Source organism: Zonotrichia leucophrys, chromosome Z (assembly GCF_028769735.1).
Source record: "Zonotrichia leucophrys gambelii isolate GWCS_2022_RI chromosome Z, RI_Zleu_2.0, whole genome shotgun sequence".
Taxonomy (NCBI): domain Eukaryota; kingdom Metazoa; phylum Chordata; class Aves; order Passeriformes; family Passerellidae; genus Zonotrichia; species Zonotrichia leucophrys.
Genome location: NC_088200.1, coordinates 28,412,253 through 28,435,294, shown reverse-complemented (window position 1 = coordinate 28,435,294; position 23,042 = coordinate 28,412,253). Strand labels below are relative to the sequence as shown.

General features: G+C 36.7%; 1 protein-coding gene across 1 annotated transcript in view; it reads right to left on the bottom strand.

Annotated features, from left to right (window-relative positions):
• Nucleotides 1–23,042, bottom strand: part of NDUFS4 (NADH:ubiquinone oxidoreductase subunit S4) — a 47,732-nt gene that overhangs the window by 13,590 nt on the left and 11,100 nt on the right. The window contains exon 2 of the mRNA XM_064736636.1: nt 13,191–13,269. Coding sequence (XP_064592706.1) covers nt 13,191–13,269 — 79 coding nt within the window. The remainder of the gene's footprint in view (nt 1–13,190; nt 13,270–23,042) is intronic.

Below are 23,042 nucleotides of genomic sequence, written 5' to 3'. Positions count from 1 at the left end.
TTGAGAACTTCCCCGTTGCCCTGCTCCAATGGCTCACTACACTTCCCCAATATTTTACATGCTTAATATTATTCTATACTTGCTGGTATGAGACACTTCAAATAAAATGATATAACACATTTCAAACACCATCAAACCAGCATCTCTTTGAATCCATGATTTGAGAAAAACACCAGGAAAGAGCACACGGGAATAAGGACTAGAACATGACTTCACAATAATAACTAGAACACATCCTTCTCACCTGCCCTTCTTTCATGTCTTTAAAACACTTCACTTGAAGCTTGCCATGCATCCCCAAATTTTCTAGTCACATCTCCTCCAAAAGTCACAGAAAATTGGTATTTATAAAAGTGATTACTGGTAAGTTATAGGAAAAGCTGCTGAGTTGTGCTTTTGTTAGTTTAAACTAAAACACTGAAAAGAAAAACAAAAATCCATGATTTGCACTTCTCAGTACCTTCACAAGACTCAAAACAGAGAGGCATTTTTCTTGACACACTTGCAAAAAATACCAACCATTTAGTCTGCATTTTGATAGACAAGTAAACAACATTTTACAAACTTAAAAATGAAACAGTTGAAACACCTTAGTCCCACTTTCAGCACCAACAGGCTATTTCTTGTTCCATATCATTTTTTCTGCCAAGAAACAATTGCAAGAAACAAAAATGTATTTTTTATTAATACCATATTTTTTTCCTGTAACAGTATGTTTTAGCTTCGTAGATATTGTCTGAGTAAATAAAAAGATGTTGAAAAGAAAGGAAATCAAATAGCTGGGTTTACACTTTGATTTCTCTCTATATCTCTATTAAGAAAATCACTATTAAATAGAGGAAAGCAGGGGCACTCAGGGGCAAAGAGCATATTTCATAAAAATAGATGTTGCTACTAGTACTTATAAGAGAATTCAGTGTAGATGTGATGTTCTTCAAAGTGACAGAATGACAAACAGCATGATTATCTTCAACAAGATGGAAAAAAGTCTGAATTACAGAAGATCTTGCAAATTACTTTTTATTCTAACCCAACTATATTTAGAGAAAGTATATTTTCTAGAACTCATTTAAACCATATGTTAGCAAACTTTTTGCTTGCACACACAGACAAGTGTGTGCAAGCAAAGGTTAGGTCTTTTTCTGAGGCCTTTTAAAAACAGTTTTCTACAGCGCACGGATTTCAAGCACTCTACTATAAATTCACAAGAAAGTGCAAGAAAATCAATTAGTGAAGAATAAGACTACAGCCACATTTTTAGATGATGGACTTTCAAATCAAAGAAGAGGCAGTCTTAATTTACCTGCATTTAGAAAATGAAAGAGGGTAACTAAACAATTGAAACAATCTGATTTATGTTAGAATAATTTATGTTATGGTAACACTTCCCTGCTGTATTACCATAAGCAACTGCTCTTACAGACACTATTACTCAGTGCAAAACAAGAGAATAGGCAGGAAAAGCTTTGAAAGAAAGCAGACAAGTAGTACTAGCAGATAGACACTACCTAGGATAAAGAACTTTGTACCTATTCCCCCAGTTAGTTCAATTTTTTATATACTATTAAATAAATAACATATTGTAGTTTACTTGTAGCTCAGTGATGGCATGTTTTTCAAACATAATTTATTCAGTTTGAAGTATTTATAATACAATCCTAGCATAAGTCACAGTAAAGCAGACTGTCTTGCAAAGCTAACACAATATTTCAATAGTATCTTGGTGAATTATTCATTACCCATGATTTATAGTCTATAAAATGCAATTTTGGTCATGGACACCAAGAGCCTTAACCAGCAGTTCAAGATGAGGTCTTCATATCTGAGGTGAAAGCCAAAATTCAGGCTACTCTTGCGCACTGGAAATAATTTCTGTATTTTTTGTGTGTTTCTGATACCATTTTAATAAAATACTTACTTTTAATTTTCACTAAAAATTAAGTGTATTTACAAAATTAACCATAAGCATATGACTCAAATGAATTTTTTAAGGTTACAGGTTTTCAGGAATAAGAAAATGAAAAATTATTATCTACTTAATGCCCATCTGAAAAACTTACAATGCTTCCTTAGAAGTACCAATAAAAAAAAATTTCCAAATAAGGCCTCAGTAGAGTTCCCAAATTCAGGTACCACTTGTTTCATAACCTTCAGCTTTCAGAAAGGGCTTCAGTTGATGTTAAATATGAGGCTCTTTCTCAAAGCTCCCTTATCCACTGAAGCTGCAAAAGACCCAAGGGAGAAAAAGACTCAGAGCCTGCATGGAATTAGGAAATTACTTACACACAGGCAGTGGAATTGCTGCTGCAAGGCAGGAACACCTTGATCAATTCCTAATTTAACCTGGACAGCAAATATTCTAAGGTCTGAGCTACTGAGTACCCATTTGGATGTACAACAACATCTTAAGAACTGATAACTCTGGTAAGATTTTTTATGATGAAATCATAAGAAAGATTGTCACTACAGTGTATGAAACACTAATTGTGAATTCAGTTTTAACTAACTAACTATGTCCTACGGATGGAAGCTAGAGCAAAGAACACTAAAATTTAAATCTCGTTATTGTGCATTTTCTAGTGTTCTTTCCCTTTCACCTCACAAGTACCAATTAATTAATTTCCTATTGAATGGTAGCTATGGAGCAGCCTTTAACTTTAAGGTTTAAAAATTAGCAAACAATTCAGGATTCAGTTTATTAAGATAAAGATACTCATCAAAGGTGAGGGTAAAAAAAAAGGCAAAAAGTAGTTTTTAAAGTTTATCTTGACAGTTCTGACACACTACTTTATGGTCTTCTACTAAGAAGAGTATCAAGAAATTCAACCGATGCCTGCCTTAATTGTTCTCTATTCTTCACATCTCTTTTACAGAGAAAATTATTTCTGTAACAGATCTTTGCCCATACAGTTACAAGTGGTGTGAGACATAAGAGACAAAAACAGAAGCAAATCCCCAATCAAGAAATGCAAATTTAGAGCAAAATCCCTGTTAGTGCATGCCTCTTAGAAGAAGAAAAGTTGCACTTCAGAAACTACAAGGAAATCAGACCTGTTAAAAGCTGCCCCTTACCCTAATGCAGGATGTAATGCTTCTGTGTAATATGCATGCACTTTAGAAGTTGAAAGGAAGTGCTAAATAGTGTACATAATTTCCATACACAGCAGGTAGTGAAGCAAGAAAAGAACTGACACAGTTACCCTCATTAAAGAGATGCACAATAGAGAACTGTTATGCAGTGTTAGCATATTGAAGGTCTATGCATCAGGGATGTTGCGGCTATTAACAGCTTAAATGTTCTCTGCATTTTGTTAATTAGTGCATATAGCTTTCAAACCTTAACTGTGTTTTAGAAGGTTCTTTTCTAACAGTAGCACAGCCATTACTTCCTGGTGGGGATCGAAAGAGTTGATGGAGCTTCAACTGTTTCAATGTTATCAATAAAAGACACCTAAACTCCATTGGATAAAATGGTTTTTTTTCACATTTATCTATATAGCTAGTTAAAATGGATGGTTTCAAAAATCCCTCTCTAAAAAAGCCGAAGTGTAACTAGAATATATTGTATTACTTCGCAACAGGTTTTAGCTAGTTACCTCCAGAAATCCGTTCGTGTAATTAGTGCTTTGGCCTTTATATGCTTGGCCTTTACTTACAGGAAAGAAATTATGGTCTTATACTTTCTAATAAAATAGAAAGAAATCCATCATCAAAGAAAATTAACTGGAAACATTAAGGTTTCCTTTCACTTTTGCATTACTGTGGGGGGAAAAAAATCAAAAGAGAGTACAATGTACATTTGTGTTTACTAAATGGTGATAAAAATTTAAGAATTTTAATTGGAACCAGACATTAGAGAGAAGATATTCAACTTCTGACTCAACAGATGCAGAATGAGTTGACTCAAAAATGCTTTCAAATAGAGTCAAAAACAAAACAACAAAAATGTGGTCCTAAGAAAGAATACAAACCAGAAGAATAGAAAATAAAACACTAGTGCAACCTACAATATTTATCTTAAAATAGCTTCTGCCTGGTTAATAGGATACTCAGTAAGAACTTCAAATACATGATTTGTATACGGATTATGTTTGCCTACATAGGAAAACAGTTACTTATTTTCATACATGAATTTATGTGCACATCCAGATAATGAACTGATAAGTAAAATTAACAACTTCTGCAGAAATTTTAATCTAATTACTACCAGTCATAATTTTTCAGAACTATCTGAAACATCTTTTGAAAAATACCGTCTTTGATATGTCTTACTAGTATTTTGTAGAAATTCCTTGTAGCTCAGTTTCTTATCACCCGTTAACCAAGTTTTCAGGCTAACAGGTAATAGGATAGAAGTTATTTTCCCATCAGCAAAGACTTCCTTTTGCTTTAAGCTTAGAGTGAGTAGAACTGAGTATGCCAAAAATATATATGAGACTAAGCAACTGCCCTACAGTGCATGTTTCACAGCACAAGAACTAAATGGCATATTAAAACTCTGGTGCTCTCTCCATGGTCCCACTCTCCATTAATACAGGTTAATTTGCCAGTTTGAGAAAAGACACATGAAAGTACTTCAAAGATTCCTCACAAACATGCCATAAAGAATTTGAAAAACATTTGATTCCGTCATTGATGATATGAGTACAGCCAGAAAGCACTGAAGAAGCCCCAGGCTCTCTTGCAGCATGATCAAGATGTTCAAGAATTCCCATGCAACTACCAGGCTTTCCAGACAAGAAAAGCTTTTCCCTCCTGACTTGATAAAATGGCTCACCTAGACCTCCATGACTAGAACCAGCTTTCATGTCCGTACAAAAACTTAGGATTAGTGGTTTTCTAGCCTTTCTTAGGGTAGGATTTGTGGTTTAATTCTACAACAGTACTACATAAATGCAGAAAAGACCCACTTGAATGCATAGAAAAACTAGCAATGTACAGGGAATTTAATCACTATTCCTGGCAACACAAGAAGAATTCATGTCAACTACATTAATAACATAACATGGGATACTAACTTGGGTTTTTTAGAAAAGGTTCAGATAATGGAACTGTTTTATGAGAACATGGACATACCCTCCTTTAAAAACAAAAACTATTGAACAAAACAGCTCTAAAAATGAAGTTACTTCTTACTCCTGTTGATTATTTGGTTGTACCAATGACTTAGTCTTATTCTTTCTAGCAGTTAGGAACACAGTTTGCATATTTAGACTTCCAAAGCCAAGTAGGTGTTTAGATGTTGAATAACCCTTTGGAATCCAAACTAAACACAACACAATGATGCTCCTTTAATTTGTTCTGAGCAGCCATCACAGCAAACTCTTCGAAAGCATTATTCGTTCACAGAAAATTAAATACTATGCAATGAAATGAAAAAAAACCAACCCTAAAAACATACTTTGACCAAGTGGACTAGATTGAAACCTTGAAATTTTTGCACAGTAATGCTGTATGAAGGAAGCCCAAACAAAACAGACACTCAGAAGGGTTGTGTAACCTCAATCGCAAACATTCCTCCTTCCAACAGCCAGCAGAGAGAGCACTACTGTGTCCAAAAGAAAAGAGTCTCAGACCAAGGAAATACAAAATACAATTCCTTTACCCCAGCCTAAACCCAAAATAAATCTAAATAGGGATGAGAGGGAAATTGCTCTCATGAATACAATGATCCTGTCACTTTATATAGGGTTCTGAGCTACCTGCAAAATGCAGTCTTCTAAACTGAACATCAGAAGTATCTTCAACTGAATTTTAGTCATATAGCAATATTTTTTGCTCTTAGAAGACAGATAAAGGTGATGGCAATTTCTACTTGGACTGTCAGAGCTATAGAGAGCTTCTTTATCACATGGAGTAACTTGTTGCCTACAGACATTCTTACAGAAAGCACTTTATCACACAACTGGGCTTTCTAAACCACTGCAAGCCTCATTGACCTACAGCTGCTTAGAAAAACAAGTTGTAGCAAGTAATACAGACCGAACTGAGGTAGGCTATTCCAACTAAGAAGGGATTTAATTGCCAAACAACAAAAGATTATAAATAAGCAGTATTTAAAATATGTACGTAACTAGATAAACTGGTAACTATATCTGAACTTGTACTGTAATTAAGCCCAAATGCAACTATGAACGATAAATATAAAGAAGAATATGTCTAATTATTTCAATTAGAAACAAACAAAAAAATAATGTTTAGAAACAAACATATACTCTGGCAGACCAGAATGGTGTACATGAAGTAAGAAAGGTAATCAGCCATTAAACCCTTCAAATATTACACTTCACTTAATCTGCTTTTTTAACTTAAACAAGGTTTTTTTCCTCCCCAAAGCAGTATTTCTTAATCTTCACTGGGTGAGGGGAGAGTGGGCATGGTATAACAAAGAAATAGAAAAACAACTTTTTAATCTATTATGTTTTGCAGCAAAAATGCAGTTTCACACATAAACTATTAGTAACTGCAGAGTAAAGGCCTTTAAATATTTAACCCTATGCAAGTCCACCCTTAAATTAGACAGTTTTATTAATGTAGATGTGCATTTTCACTTCCTAATGGTCTTCTCTTTTGAATATTTCACTTTTATTGAAATAATTGAAGTTTGAAATAATTCTAGAATGTAGTTTTATATCTTAGTCAGCCTCTAGCATCTTTCTAACATCAGGGCAGTTAAACACAGAACTGCAGATGACCAAAGGCAAACAAAACACTTTTTATAATTTTGAATCTCAAGTACAACACAGTTCAAATAAGCTGGTCACCTTACTCGACACAACCAGGACTGAAGAAAGTACTTCTCCAGATCAAAGGCTTCATCTGCAAAGCCCCTCTATGCAAAACTAGAAACTGTTTCTCAAAACATATTTGCAAAGTAAAGGATGGAAAAAAAATCTTTATTAGCCTAATTTTACATAGCAGCTTTATTATTTTTTAATCATTTTCTACTATTCTGGAGCAGGCTGCTAATCTAATTTAGAGAAAAAAAAAAATAAAGAGAAGGAAGACAAGCCAAAGGAGGAAAATTTGAGGCTAGGGGGAGGGAATGAGTAAGTCTAAGCCCCCAAAGAAATTACCATCCTCATCCTGTATATGCTTTGAATATGACAAGTCCTTTTCAGAGCTATACATATAAAGTACAGAAGAACTTGTCAGTTAGATCCTCATCTACAGAGCAACACTCTCCTGAATTGAATCCTTTATGGTAGCCACTTGAATAAATACTACAGCTAGAATGGATTAAATGAAAGATTATTGTAAATTCTTTTATTCCATTAAGGTAATTTAGGAACAGCTTCAACTCACCCTTAAGGAATTAACCCACAATGGGTTAACAGAATTTTAAAAACCAAAACATAGAACATCCAGCATATCCTTATTGTTTAACATAGTGGTAATGCTTGGAGAATTCTTGGCTGAAATAGTAGTTTCAATAAAAGAAAATCTAGCAAGCCTGTCCTTAATACATACATACTTTGCCAAGTGTTTCTCCTCACTGAGTTGCAAAAACAGTTCCTACACACAGTCCTCAATGCAATGTCACACTGTCTCACACATAATTTTATGACACATTACTGCTTTGGTTTTCTGAGTAGTGTATTATGTACTCTCAGTTCTTGAGAAAGCAATGATTACACTTTAAAATGCATGTTAAAGTGTGATTTGCTATGTCTTTTGTTTCACAGCACGGTAGACTATCAGACTGAGTTTTGAAGAAGTTTCATCATTCCAGACTATTTTTCACTTGTTTGTATATTTTACTTTGAGCTGCAGTATTATCACTGTTTATTATAGTAAAGTCTAGGGTTCTTTAATCAAACAAAGATTATACAATTTCACTAATTTTTAATCCTAGCCAAAATTGGGATTTGGATGGTGAACAAACTATGACTCAATCCTGAAAACACCGTGTGATGTTTGCTAATAACACAGTCTTCTAGAAAAAATGGACTGGAGTGTTTTCACATCATTTTTGCGTAAAAGGTTCATATTCTGAGAATCCTATTAATACACTGTTACTCCTGAATTATCTAGCAGTAAGGATTTAAAACAGACACTAAATCATACCTCTACACAGCCAAAAGGAAGCTGCTAAGATTCTTTACACAGATATCACAATAGTTATTAGAGTCACAGAAATCACTGCAAAGGCCTGTAAGATAATTTAATCCAATTGTTAACTCAGGACTGCCAAGCCCATCGCTAAATGATGTTCTGAAGTGCCACATCTACACATCTTTTATACATCTCGAGGAATGGCGACTCAACCACATCCTGAGGCAGCCTGTTCCAATGCTCTACACCCTTTCCTGTGAATAAATTTTTCCTAATATCCAACCCATTTCCTCTTCTCCTATCAACTGCTGCTTAAGAGAAGAGACCAATCCCACCTATGTCCTCCTTCCAAGTAATTGTAGGAAACAATGATGTGTGCTCTGAGCCTCCTTTTCTCCAAGCTGAACACCCTCACCTCCCTCAGTAAATATCATCACTTCCCCAGCTCTGTTGCCCTTCTTGGCACTCACTCCAGCCCTCAATGTCTTTCTGGAGGGGTCCAGAATTGGACACAGCACTGGAGGTGCGGCCTCAGCAGGGCCCAGCACAGGGGGACAATCCCTGCCCTGGCCCTGCTGGCCACAGCATTGCTGATCCAGGCCAGGATGCCATTGGCCTTCTTGGCCCCCTGGGCACAGCCTGGCTCATGTTCAGCTGCTCTCACCAGCACCCCCAGCTCCTTTCCAGCCACTCTGCCCCAGCCTGTGGAGCTGCCTGGGGTTGTTGTGACCCAAGAGCAGGATTTAGGTCTTGCTGAACTTCTCACCACTGGCCTCAACCCACCAATCAGCCTGCCCAGACACCTCTACAGAGCCCTCCTACCTTCCAGCAGATGGAACCACTCCTGTTCAAGTTGGTGGCGTCTACAAATTGACTCAGGGTACACTCGATCCCCGTGACCAGATCATCAATACAGAAATCAAACAGGACTGGCTCTGATACTGAGCCCTGGGGATATACATTTATGATCAGTACAAACTGGACTTCATCCACCACCACTCTCTGGACTTGGCCTTTCAGTACTTAACTCTTGACCATCCAGGCTTCCCCTGAGTGAAAAGTACACCCATCTGGGCCATGGACAGGTATTTTTTTTTCAGGAGGAAGACGTGGGAAAGGATTTACTAAAATTCATGTAGATGACATTATGGCCTTTCCTTCATCCACACTGACTTACATCACTGGCCTAGGCTGCTGAGCAGCATATGCTGATTTTGAGTGCCCTTTGAAAAGTATGAACTGCTCACCCTCAAATAAAGGGTCAGATTTTCTGTGCCCAGTTTGGTTTGTCTACAGTCTGACAGAAAATGGTCCTTTACCGAGGTTCAGTACTAAGGCTTCTGAATCATTACTTAGAAAAGATTAACTAGCAGTATAGACAAAACAACTTCAGGACACACGATGAAATTTTAATAGCATCATTCTGTTTAGCCTTTCATGCTTGTAATAGTCTGCCCCTAGATGTTCTCACCATGCTGAAAAAACTACTTTAGTACCATTTAAACTGCATGGTGTAGCTCTCCCTGGAATGCTTAACCCTGTGCAGCAACTCATTTTATTTTGGCCTGATACAGAATAAAAACATCTGTGAGGTAACTACAACTCCCCAGTGACCAAGCCCTAATATATATATATATATATATATATATATATATATTCTGTTTTAGCAGTGCAACAGATAATTTCTGACAGTAGTTCTAATCTAGAAACATTCTTGAAATATCATCATTTAACCAATTAAAAAGTCCTTTTATTGACAGATATTGGTGGGAACCTTTCAGCTGCAAACAGCAACCTCCACCAAAGTGCCTAACTCCAGTACTGACTGGGAAGCCTCCTTAAACATTCCCAGACATGCTGAATTGGATGACTTTTAGCTACACACAGTATTGGTGCACCCTACTCACAACAACTGAAACAAATCACAGGAACTAGAATAGCTCAAATCCCCATTTTCAGGCAAAACCATTTCAACTTTTTATAATTATGATATAATGATGTATGTTATACCATACACACAGTTAAATAATTTGGAACATTACCTGAATGAGATTTGCTGCTGACAGCCTTTGCCCTCTATAGCCCCGATTTCCTAATGCAAGCAGGGTCTAGAGAGACTATTTTTCACACAGCTATTTGCCCAGACTCTTGGAATATGACCTAATTGGTGGCCAGAGAATCAAAATGGGATGCAAGAACTGTATTTCTGTTGAGTTTTGTTCATTTTGTGTGTTATTTTATTCAAGTTTTACTGTTCATTAAACGTTATTTTATTCAGTATTCACTGAAAACAGCTAATAACTGAGACAAAGATATAATTTCTTGGATATGTTCTACATAGACTCAGAATTTAACTCCTTTTACATTAAAGAGACACGTCTGTTTTCTAGTGTGACACATGAATGTGGCAAAATTATTGTTTTTCCTACTATTTCATTAGTACTAATTTTTCTGTTGTATTCAACAGAGTAGAGTCTAGGCTGTAGTAATGAAGTGACTGACTACTGCCTAATTATTCAATCTCAGGATGCTCATACATCTTCTATTTAATTTGTGTTTCTTAATACAAGGAATATTTTAGCACTGCTAGAACCAAATCATTCTGTTGAACAAGTTCTAGCATATGCATGTACACATATGAATACAAGGTCTACAAGAGCACTGGAAATACAGATTAATTTCACTACAATATGCAGTTAAAAGTTTTCAACAACTTTAGCATTACTCTTCCAGCCTTGTAAACACCAAGTCACAGAAGAATTCGGTTTCAAAATAAGTTACAAGATGAGAGTGGCTCACAAGGATAACCATATCCCCTCCTCCACCTCTTCTTGCTTCTTCTGAAATGCAAATAAAAGGTAATGAGGTGATGTCCAGCTTTAAAAGCAAAAAAATTCAAAAGATGGCAAAGATGAAAAATCTGTCAAAATATGATTTAATAATCTGTAACAGAAAATAAGTACTTTTCAATTAAATGTAATGCATCAATTTCCACAGTACGGTTTAAATACAACTTGCTTGGAAATAATAGTTTTATGCTTTGTAACATTAATTAACAGAAAACACCTGTAATATGCTAAATTAATTTCAATTGGTTGTAATTAATCATACTTAAACTTAGGAAATATATTGCAGCAACCTAAAAAAAGGTAAGATAGCACTCTATATTCAAATGAGATTTAACAGGTGTCTAGAGAACTTCTTCTAATGCTGAAAGAGCTGAAAACCACATCAAACCCTGAGACAATTTTCCTTGCTAATGTGATATAATTTTTGCCCACTAAAAGAACATGAATTTACAACATTACAGAAACTATTCCCAAACTTTAATGAAATCTACAAATGAAGTTTCTAATTTTCTGTCATTTTGTTTCAGGTCCTATAATAATTTAATAAAGAAAAAAAAGATTTTTGCATTTAGCATGTGGGCCTACGTGCACTGAATACTGTAAGAAAACACTATTCAGTCTGACATGTAACCTAACACTTAAAGAAATAAAGATAAAATAATAATTTAGATACATTATATGTATGAACATAAAAAAACTTATAAATGGATGCTATATGAGAGCTCAAAAAACCTCAGGAAATATGATATTAGAGTTTTCAATTTGATGACAACATATAATGACGTTAGAAATATGCACTCCATGTACAGTGTATTTACAATAACACTAAAGGAACTAAATAGCCGTACTTCAAACTAGTTTCACTTTAACTCAACTGGAAGTATAAACTCTCATAGCTAGACAGGGTAACGTACAACACTAACTTTGGATAATGTATATTTGAATTCAATATAGAAGAGTATTTCTTTTTGTGGGTCTGTCTTTGCATTGTAGTCTTTTCAGACATATGTGTACATCACCCAAGGCCACAACAGGGAAACATGACACTTTCCAGGTGATATAAAAGCTGTATTAAAATATATATATGTACATATGTATTTTAACATTAAAGAACAGTACATTTAGAAGTCATTTAGGAAAATGTATGTCTACTGACTTGTTCAACCTTACTTACACAGTGACTCAGAATCTCTACAAATTTCCTGATCCCAACTTATGCAACTAGACTAGCAATATAATCATATCTGTGAGAAAAAAGTACTATTTTTTTCCTTAATTTTTAAATCCAAGATTATACTGTTACTTCTCAAATTCAGAAAGAAGTTTAAGAAGTAACTGATTAATTTTTTTACTTGCACGTAATTATTATTGCTACATCTATATACAAAGCATAAGAGAAAAAAGCCCTAAAGAGCTGTTAAAGTGTGTTTTTTTCCAACAGTCTGTTAAACTTCAGCTGTTTCAACTTGTACATATCATCACAAATGTACAATTTATAAATATAAATTCCAAAGATTTCTTAGGTAGTTCATATAGCTTCAGGGATACAAAAAAGATAAATACAATGTGAACTGTCTGGTACATAGGATAGGAACATTTTTTTCCTGGAGATTCAAAAGCGATATGAAAACCAATGAAAGGCATGCTTCTGCTGTGATGCATTCCCCCAAGAAGTCTTACAAAAATTATACTATTGAATAATATAAACATAAGTGTCAGGTTGCATCTAGAGTAACAGACCACACATTATGGAAAAAGTTACAAGAAAAGATTGCCAAATTTCTGATCTGCTACTGATTAGCAGAAGAATGTTATGCATTTGTTTCCAGTTGTAATCTAACTTTCATGCATATTCAAAAGCTAGAGTGTATGTGCATAGTAACAATAATCTTCCATGATATATCTTTACACAGTATCTTGGGCACCAATGAAGAAAATTTCAGGAAGCTGGCAAATTCCATATAATTTCACTACACAGAAAATATAGCTAAACTTCAAAAAGAATAAACTCATTATTAATTACAGCTCACATTGGTCTTTGACTAAAATATAACAATAATAAACAAGGTACTCATCATTTTACATTGCTTAACACTTTGAATGCCATATTCATTTGCATACTTGTATTTTACTGATGTTCCACTTTTAAAAGCGTATAAAGGACTGTTGCTTTGTAGTTCACATTTATACGGCTTTCCTAGAAGAACGCAGAATACCATACTGAATGCCTATTGTGCAGAAATAACCCTGAAGGCTGTATCATAGTATTCAGTAGAAAACTCTTACCAATTTTTCATCAACTGTGATGAGTTGCGTGTCTCGAGTTTGGTTCTGCGCCAGCCGCCATGTGGAAGTGCTCAGTGACCTGCAGTGCAAGACTTGAAGTTAAAAAATGATTCATGCAATGAGAAAATAGAGGCAGACAAATCTTACATAAACAAGTTACTTTAACAATATCCGTCTTGTAAAAAAAATTGAAGAGGGAGAGATGAGGGCACAAAAATCCTTTTTCTCCCCAATTAGTTCTGTCTGCTGAGTTTTTGGCAGACTCCCACTTAGCAGTTCACAACAGGCTGCACTTTATGTCAGCCTACAGGCTCTCTGTCACAGAGAGACTGCCAGTGGCAAGGACTGTACTGCTCTATATGAATGTACAGTAGCTGATTTGTCACGAACAGACAGAAAAACACAAGGCTGCTGCAAGCATTCTGGAACTCTGATCCTTAAACCGATGGCATCAGAGGAAAAAATCCTAAATCTATTTGCAATGGTAAAGCTCCAATTCTACACGTCAATAACAGGACATTAACAAATTCAAAAAAACCCAAACCAATCAAAAAAAAATGACTAAACAAACTCTAAGCTGATACTGCAAACATAGTTTTCAGGTTGTCAGTGGGCAAAACAACTATTTTGCTTAATTTCTAAATAATTTTGGGTCAGCTTATTCATTTCCAAGAAATACAATTTATCTTCTTGCATAATTGCTAAATCTGTAAGATACATATGGAAACAGAGAACACAATTCCACATCACTGAATTAACTAGATTTGCACTTTGCTTACATTATGCCACTAATGACAGGATTAGGCCCTTTGAGTACAAATCATCTTTTGGCGAAATAATGCAACAGCAGGTGAACAAGCCAAGACACTTAATTCTCTGACCTCATGATAGAATACCAGGTTGGAAGAGAACCTCAAGGACCATCTGTTTCAACCTTTCTTGGCAAAAGCATGGTCTAGACAAGATGGCCTAACACCCAGTCCAGCTGAATCTTTGAATTGTCCAACTCTGAGGAACCCACCACTACCCAGGGGAGATTGTTCCAATAGCTGACTGACTTAACTACACTGTGAAAAATTTTCCCCGTGTCTGACCAAAATCTCAACAGGAGTAACTTCTACCATTAGCTTCTTTTGCATGTGACTCGCTGTAAAAAGGAGTGTCCACCTTTTCTGTTACCACCTTTTAAAATACTGGAACACAGTGATCTTGAGTCTTTGCTCAAGACTAAACCAATCCAATTCTTTCAGCCTTTCCTCATGTGCCAGGCTTCCTTGTCCTTTGATGACCTTTGTGGCCTTTCTTTGGATCCTCTCCAGCCTGTCCATGTAGTATTGCAGGTGTGGCCTGAGAAGTGCTGAGAAAAGTGGGATCACAACTACTTCATCTCTGCTGGTTATGCTTTTGTTGATGCAACCCAGCAAACTGTTTCCTCTCTTTGCTCAGAAGCAACTGTCTACAAAGACTGAGACTGTTTTCCTCAGGACCCCCAGTCCCTCACCCCGAAGTTAGTCCCCAGCCAGGTAAACCCCAGACTATGCTGCAGTTCTGGATTACGATTTACCAGGTCGAACAGCAACTTGCTCTTGATGAACTTCATAAGGATCTTGTTAGCCCACTTGTCTAGCCTGTTTAGATCTTCCTACAGAATGAATTTCCTTTCCAAAGTGTCCACTTCCCCACTCAGTTTGGTATCACCAGCAAACTTTTATCAGGGTTTGCCAAGATCCCACCACAGATCACCTATGAAGAAATCAAACAGCGCTGGGCCCAAAGCTGATCCCTGGGGACCCCGCTTGCAACAGGCTGCCAATGTGAAAAGGAGCGAGGCACCACCACCCTCTGAGTGCTGCCTGTCAGCCAGTTCCCACCCACTGCATGGACACTTCACCAGACTGTGGTGCACCAGCTGTTCTGGGAGGAGGCTTTACAAAGCACATCAAAACCCTCGGAGAAATCCAGGCAGACAACAGTGTGCTCCATATTTGATTAAGGCCATTTTAAAGAAATGAGGAACAAAAATGCAGGAATTCAGTTTTCTCTACAAAAACCTTCTGAAACTAAATAACTGCAACAAAGTTTAGTTAAATATCTAATATAAATCAATACTTTCAACACAGATTACATTCTATTTAATTATCTTCCCTCTGCCTTTATCAACTTCAAAAACATCTCCAAAGCACAAAGTTTATATACTCACCTAACTCTGTGGCATGGACAGACAGATCTATTCCTATTTAAAGTGACAAAATCTGTCAGGAAAGTTACTTTATTTCAGAACACAGAAGTTTTCCAGTGCAAGGAAGCCAAATTATTTCATAAAAACTCAAGGTAACTACTTTGCTAGCTCAAAATCTCTGTACCAGAATGCTTCTGGCTCAATACAGCCAGTATTTTTCAAGTTGACATGTAAAAGAATACATAATAAAAACAGAATAGAGAGATACTAGAGCACTAGGAGAACAGGCTGTTACTTGGTCCTTATTCAAATACACACCAAGAGAGATGTTATCCTAAGAGCATGCTGAACAGCAGCATTACACGTGTGTTCCAGACTTAAGTAGCCAAAGCCAGAAAATATTCAACCTTAAATAAGGAAAAAAAACCCAACATTGCAACAGGAAAATTATTTTCTTCTCCACTACAGTAGCTTTACTATCAAAGTAATATTCTGCAGGTATTCCTGGAATTTCATGTGATACAGTGTTCACTACATTACTTAACATCTGTCCATAAGAAAGACATAGGATTATGCAATTTAATTATTTTGTTCTCTCATCTAGACTATGAATCAAGAAGTTCTCTGAAGCTTGTTCTGTGGAAATGTCTAATCAATATGTAAACATTCAGGTATGTAAAGGTTGTAAAAAGGCTGATCAAAAGGATAATTTTTCTTGTAATATAAATTCAGTTATGAACAAAATCTAGCACAATTTAGTCTGAACATGGTTGAGAGCGGCTAGTTTTGTTTTAAACTGGAAAAGCATTTATCAGCTTTAAAAAGTACAAATGCCATGCCCTTGAAAATTATTTCCACTCAGCATTACATCGTTAGACATTGTTTTTACTAACACCATGATAAAGAGCAGGGTAAAAACCCCACCAGATTAAAGGTGGACAGAATCTCCTTCTGAGATGCTCCAACATTTTACACAGAGGGAGCTGGCTTTTAGCATGAGATGACTCTGTCAACTGGGAAAACTTCCAAGGCATCGTACCTTATAGCTCTCCATGATATTCTGGCTATTCCTCAAAAGCATAAGGACAGCTTACTAACCTAAGTGAACTTCTCCTCTTCATCATTTTTCAAAGATATTTCTGTTGACTACAAAATTCTAGAAAACACACAACTGTTACTGGAATTTACAACCTTGTACACTTCTTAAATGAGCTGCCATCTGTCTGTCCCTAGACTGCAATGAGTTGGACAGAACACACTTTCTCTAAGAACTTCCTAATTGAAGAGTGGTTGAAAACTGGCTTTTGGACTAGGAAAGTGAATCTCAAGCCAGGGGAGGAGAGACCTCCAGGTGAAAATACATAAAACACCAGTTATGCGTTAAAGGTAACTGGCTTACGATATTTCTATTTGCTGCATCTCTCACAGAAAGTAATCTGAAGTTTGGAAAAACCAGCAACTCTAAAATGTCATGTGAACTTAAATACTGCTATTTGAAAGTTAATAGGAAGTGTAGCTTGATTCCCAGAATGCCTGTTCAATTTTCAGCAGGCTTCATTGCAAGTGTGTAGGTAATATCAGGCACTAATCTGAGGACAGAACCAGGAAATGCACCTCTTTCACACCAGGCTCTCTTCTCAAACTCTGCCAATGGCAACTTTATAATATCTATTTTGCCTTTAAGTTAAATGAATTTGCAATCTAAACCACTTAACACTTGAGTTAAGCCTTTTATTTCATCCTCAACAGTACAGTAACTCTCACAAAATTACCTATTAATATTTGTCCATATCCACCTTGACTTTTAGGTAGTTTTTCTGATGGATAATCTTGCAGAAGTCTAGAATACACATTTGCAAACAGAATCACACAATCACTGGGTTGTAAGTGACCTTCAAGCTCATTGAGTACAACTCAGCCCTATCTGCAACTACAACCTCCACTGCAACTACAATTCCATTCTCACAAGATCCTACTGCTTTTTTCTATCACTAACCTCTGGAAAGGAAATCTGCTTTCTTCCTTTCTCTCTGTGCGTAATATGGGTATACATTACCCATTTGCTTCTTTTTGACTGCTTATGCTTTTTTTCCCCTGTTGAAACATCTTGGGATGAGAGGAAGTTCTACTTCTACCCTGTTCCAAGTCTAATCAAACTCTGATTTAGAATTATTGTACACAAAATACTTAGAATAATTACAAATAGACTGCTAAAATAATTCAGAATTTCAGAAACTATAGAGAAAGCTTCACATGTAGCTAGCAACCATAAATCTTGCTATCTTACAGGCTCATTAATGACCAATTCAGAACACATACCAAATGAACTTCCTTCATGGTTACTATCTAATAAACAAAGTGTGACACAGTTCCAAGCTGGCCAGAGCTCTGTTGTGAATATGCCCAAATGCTTTCCTTATAGTGAGCTTGTCAGTGATGAACAAACAGGTGTTCAAATGTAAAAAGCTAGGTTTATTGTAAAAGCCCACCTTTTAAAACAAAAACTCTTTAAAATGATGTAAAACAAAAATTAAGGTTTACTAAAAAAGTCACCTCTCTCCTTTATGATTATCCATATACTTTCCAACAGTATAGCAGCTCCTTTAGCTTTTGAGTCCACCATCTAAATGTCATTTCATTCATAATGGCAAAAGGATTTTCTCCCTATTCTATGCCATTGTGTTGGGAATCTCAATTCCTCAATCTTGATCTATATAATCTAATACCATGATTTTACACTACTGTAAGTTAAGATTATCTGTAGTTTATGATAATTTCATTATACTAATTTCTACAGTTCATTTAAACTGTAACATTGTTAACCAAAATTTTGTCTTTACCACCTATCTGATTACTTCAGCATAGGCTTTGTTATATATATATATATGCTACAAAACAATATACTTTAATGATATTTCAGGGTCTCAGTGTTAGGAATTTTAAAAAGGCCAAAGTAACTTTTCCTTCCCCTGTGAACAGTTCTTCAGTGAGGCATAGTAGAACTGGACATGGCATCTAGAAATAATTATGGCCACCATTTGTTATTTTAGAGTATCACAATAAATGTAAAATGTTTTTACACTGTATAGAGAAGACAGGAACAGATATTTGGCAAAGACTAAACTACATGATCTTATTAAATACTTGTAACTCTTATATCAGCTCAGTAACACAGAATGAATAAATGAGGACTACCAGAAAAAATATGTCTTTAAAGAATTCAAAACTTTCTGTAGGTACCATGTGCCCAGAAGAAACAAATGCTGTGATCAACTAACCATGTCTTCCATAATAAGTGTGTATTCCCTTTCCACCATTATCTGTAGTTACACCAAAGTTACAAATGGTTTCCACATCCCTGATACACAAATGAAGGAGTCCAGTGAGAAGCTACTGAAGTTCTTCAGTCTACTGGAAAACTACAATATTCATAACAGAATCAGGTCTCTCAACCATCTTTTACCACTGTGGGATAAGGACATAGCAGTTCTTTGCTGCAGGGAAGATTCTTAGGTCTTCCCTTCTTAAGTTATAGGCCCCAGCTCTGCTGAAGCCATTAACTTCCGTTGAACAGAAGAAACCAAACAGTAAAAAAATGGTCAGTGGAGGTCTTTTGTGGTATCTGAATTAAGGCATCTGACTTGAACGTATTACTTGGTTATTTTGGGTATATGTATTCAACTGCTAAGACTCAACAAATTTTGCCACCGTAAATATCTGCTAAATAACCTACATTTAACCCCTACATAGTAAGAAGCTGCCATATTTACACGGCATGAATTTGCCTTCCACAGAGAGCAGTGCTCTGATTGGAATGCTTACACAACATCCAGATGTGAAAACTTGTATCTACCTGACACAATTCAGTAGATGGAACTTGAAACCATTGCACAAAAACTTTTCCTTAACCTCTTTATGCAACACATCTGACTGTTTGATCTATTAGCACCCCCTTTTGGTCAGCTGTTGGAGATGTGGTAAAAAAACCCCAGGTATCACCAAACAGGTAATCAGATCATAACGTGTAGGTAAAACAAAGTCTTGAAGAAAGCCCTATGTACTACATGAGAAATAACGACAGTCATCAAGAAATAAGTCTAAAGGATGTTTTAAGTATTTTGACACTGAAAAACCAGGGCATCAGTGGATGTGAATATACGTATATGCAGAAGCCATGATGAACAAGGCAATAGACTGAATATTATTAATTTTCAGAAAACCAACCTTTTAAATATTATTGCATTTAATATTATTGCATTTCTAATAATACAAGCTTCATAATGTGCAGCCACCATAAAAACATTAAATTCTGAACAAAAAGAACAAAAAGAAACACCACCAGCTAACAACTTCCACAGCACGCAACCTAGTCATACACTGTGATTAAACAGACTAAATACAAATCAGTATGAAGTTCCGCACATAAAATACAGGAAATAATGATGCAATGTTAAATACAATACAGATCACACTATTCAACATAATATATATTTTTTTTAGCCCCAACAAAATGCATTTTTATAATGACAGCTTGCAAAGTTAAACTTCTGAGAGATTAATTTGAACACAGTGGGATAATATTTCCTTGGTATTGAAGTCACTACTGTAGTTGAAGTGATAATGACTTAACAGAGTCAATGGTATTTTATTTTTACTCGGTTTCACTTACTAGTCTTACTACTTTCCAACACAAGTAAAATATGGAACATAGTGCCAAACACTGCCTATGGCGACATGTAGCTCTATTTTGTAGTATGAACTGCAGGATGAACTTTCGTGTTGGGAGAAAAATGAAGTTCCTCATTAATAAATAATATTTTCATACTCTGATGAAGTTGGCTGATCATACTTTTCCCTTTGCCTAGAAAATGATGTTAAACAGAGTAAATTATGTTTCTAAATGGATGAATGCAGTATTAACTTATCTAAATTACTGAAATTTCTGTAGTAAGTTGCTGAAATTATATAAATTAAAATATAAATAAACAGACACTGTTTTTACTTGCTAATAAGTTCATATGCAATAAATTATTTTTTTCTAGTTGCATGTTTGGAAAACAGGGCAAGAACTGACTATGCTTTCCTGTCAGGCAAAACTTACAAAAAGAAGCAATGGTTATATAAAGGTACTAAATTAACATGGAAATATGCATTTGACTTGTGGTTTGGAACGTTGAAGCTAAATATTAAGTTAACCTGTCTTTACAAATACTAAACTACAGGCCTGTCAGTCTCACTTCAGCACCTGGTAAAGTTCTGGAGAAGACCATTCTGAGAATTACTGAAAAACACCTGAAGAACAGTCACAGCTAGCACAGCTTCATGAAGGAACAGTTCTGCTTGACAATTTCCTTTTATGACAAGGTAATACACCTAGCCGCTCAAGAGAAGCCAGCTGATGTGATCTTTCTGGATTTCAACAAAGCTTTCAATAATGTCCGTCATAGGATCCTCCTGGACGAAATGTCCAGCTCACAGTTGGACAAACACACCACGGGATGGGTGAGAGCTGGCTCATGGGCTGCGCACAAAGGGTTACAGTGCATGGGGTGGTATCAGACTGGGGACCTGTCACTGGGGGTTCCACAGAACTTCATCTTAGGCCCTAAGACTTTCAACATCTTCATTAACAACCCGGATGCAGGACTGGAAGGGATACCAAGTAAATTTGACAATGATACTAAATTGGGAGGAGCTGTTAAAGGCAGAGAAGCTGCACAGAGGGATCTTGACAATCAGAAGGACTAACAATCACAAACCAGATTAAATTTAACATGGGCAAGTCCTGGATCCTGCACCTGGGATAGGGCAGGATGTACAGACAGGCTGGGGAATGAGAGGCTGGACAGCAGTGCTATGGAAAGGGCCCTGGGGCTCTGGTCCATGGCAAGCTGAACATGAGCCAGCAGTGCCCTGGCAGCCAGGAGGGCCAAGCGTGTCCTGGGGCATCAGGGACAGCATCAGCAGCCGGGCAAGGGAGGGATTGTCCTGCTCTGCTCTGCTCTGGGGCAGCCTCACCTGCCTGTGAGTTGTTGGGTTGGGGGCACTTCTGGGTGCCACAGTATAAGAAAGTCATAAAGCTATTAGAGAATGCCCACAGGAGGGCAAAGGAACTGTTGAAGGGTCTTGAAGGGAAGCTACATGAGAAGCAGTTTGGTCTGTTCAGCCTGAGGGAGAATGAAGAGACCATATTGCAGTGTGCAACTTCGTTCTGAGAGAACATGGAGGGCAGGCACTGATCTCTGTGGTGACAGTACTTGAGGGAACAACAAGAAGCTGTGTCATGTGAGGTTTAGGCTGGATGTCAGGAAAAGGTTCCTCACACAGAGGAGGGCTGGGCACTGCCACTGAAGTGGTCACAGCACCAAGTGAGACAGGGCTCAAGAGGTATTTGGACTAGGCACTCAGGCATGTGGTATGACCCCTCCTGTACAGGGCCAGGAGCTGGACTCACTGATACTTGTGGATCCCTTCCAAGCCAGAATACTCTATAATTCTTTGAAATTAGCTACATTTTCAAGTAGTGAATACGTCATCACATAGAAAATAATAAAATTTTAGTTATTTTAGATTCTACTTTAATTATCCCACAGGTGAGAAAATGCTGTTGACCTGCTATATTCAAACAAGTATCAGCTGAACCACTGACAATGTAAAGAAATGGTCCTTCCAGAACCACCACAGGATCAAAGCACTATATCCATGCCTGCAGCCTAGTGGATTCCTCAGGACACAAGACAGTTCTGCGAAGACATGAACTACCCACCATCAGTTTTCTTCATTTAATCAGACTTCTTGCAGTCAAGACATAATAAAGAAGGTTAGCTCTGGCCTAGCACCATGCCTGCACTTTCCCTGACTCAAACAGAGCCCATTTGAGCAGCCAGCTAACTGAGGTGCCATGACTGGGTGTACAACAAAGACCAGTCCTTCAGAAGGCTCCACATGAAGCAGACAGTATGTCCAGGCCAGCTCAGCCACTCCTCTGCCACTCCTGCAGAGCTGGTGTCTTTTGAGATTTTGAGTATAAGCTTATGCTTAATGCAAACAGCTTGAGCTGAGGAAAAGTTCAGCCAAAAATCCACAGAGCTAGCCTGAAGGTTCAAGTCAGCGCACTCACAAGCAACAGCTGCACATCCTAAAACAGTTCTCTGCAAGTCTCAGGCTGGTATCAAAACATTTCTTGAAGTGCTTAGATACAAACTGAGTCATTACTTGCAACTAAACTTCTAAAAAATGTCATGTCAGTGCTCCTTGACCCTCACATGCACATGACTCAGAGCACACCAGTGGTCTCTGACATATCACAGAAAACAGATTAGAAACACTTTTGAGAGAGGGGCTTAACATGTTAAGAACAAAATTACTCAAAATTATTTAAACATTTTTGTTTTAGAAATAAAAGAACTCATTATGAAAGGAGACCAGATATACTACAGTTAGAGCAATATAATACCTAATTTGCAAGATGTCCAACAGCTATCAGGTCACAAGAACTCTGAATTACTGCCACCCATACAGTTGCTAATAAAGCATTTCATTACACACTACTCTCCAAACTGGAACACCTAATCTTAGGAATTAACCTCAGTTCACAATCTGAAAGCAGCTGGCTGTGGAGAACTAGAAACTTCTTATAGGCAAGTTATTTGGAACACATATAATACTAGAAA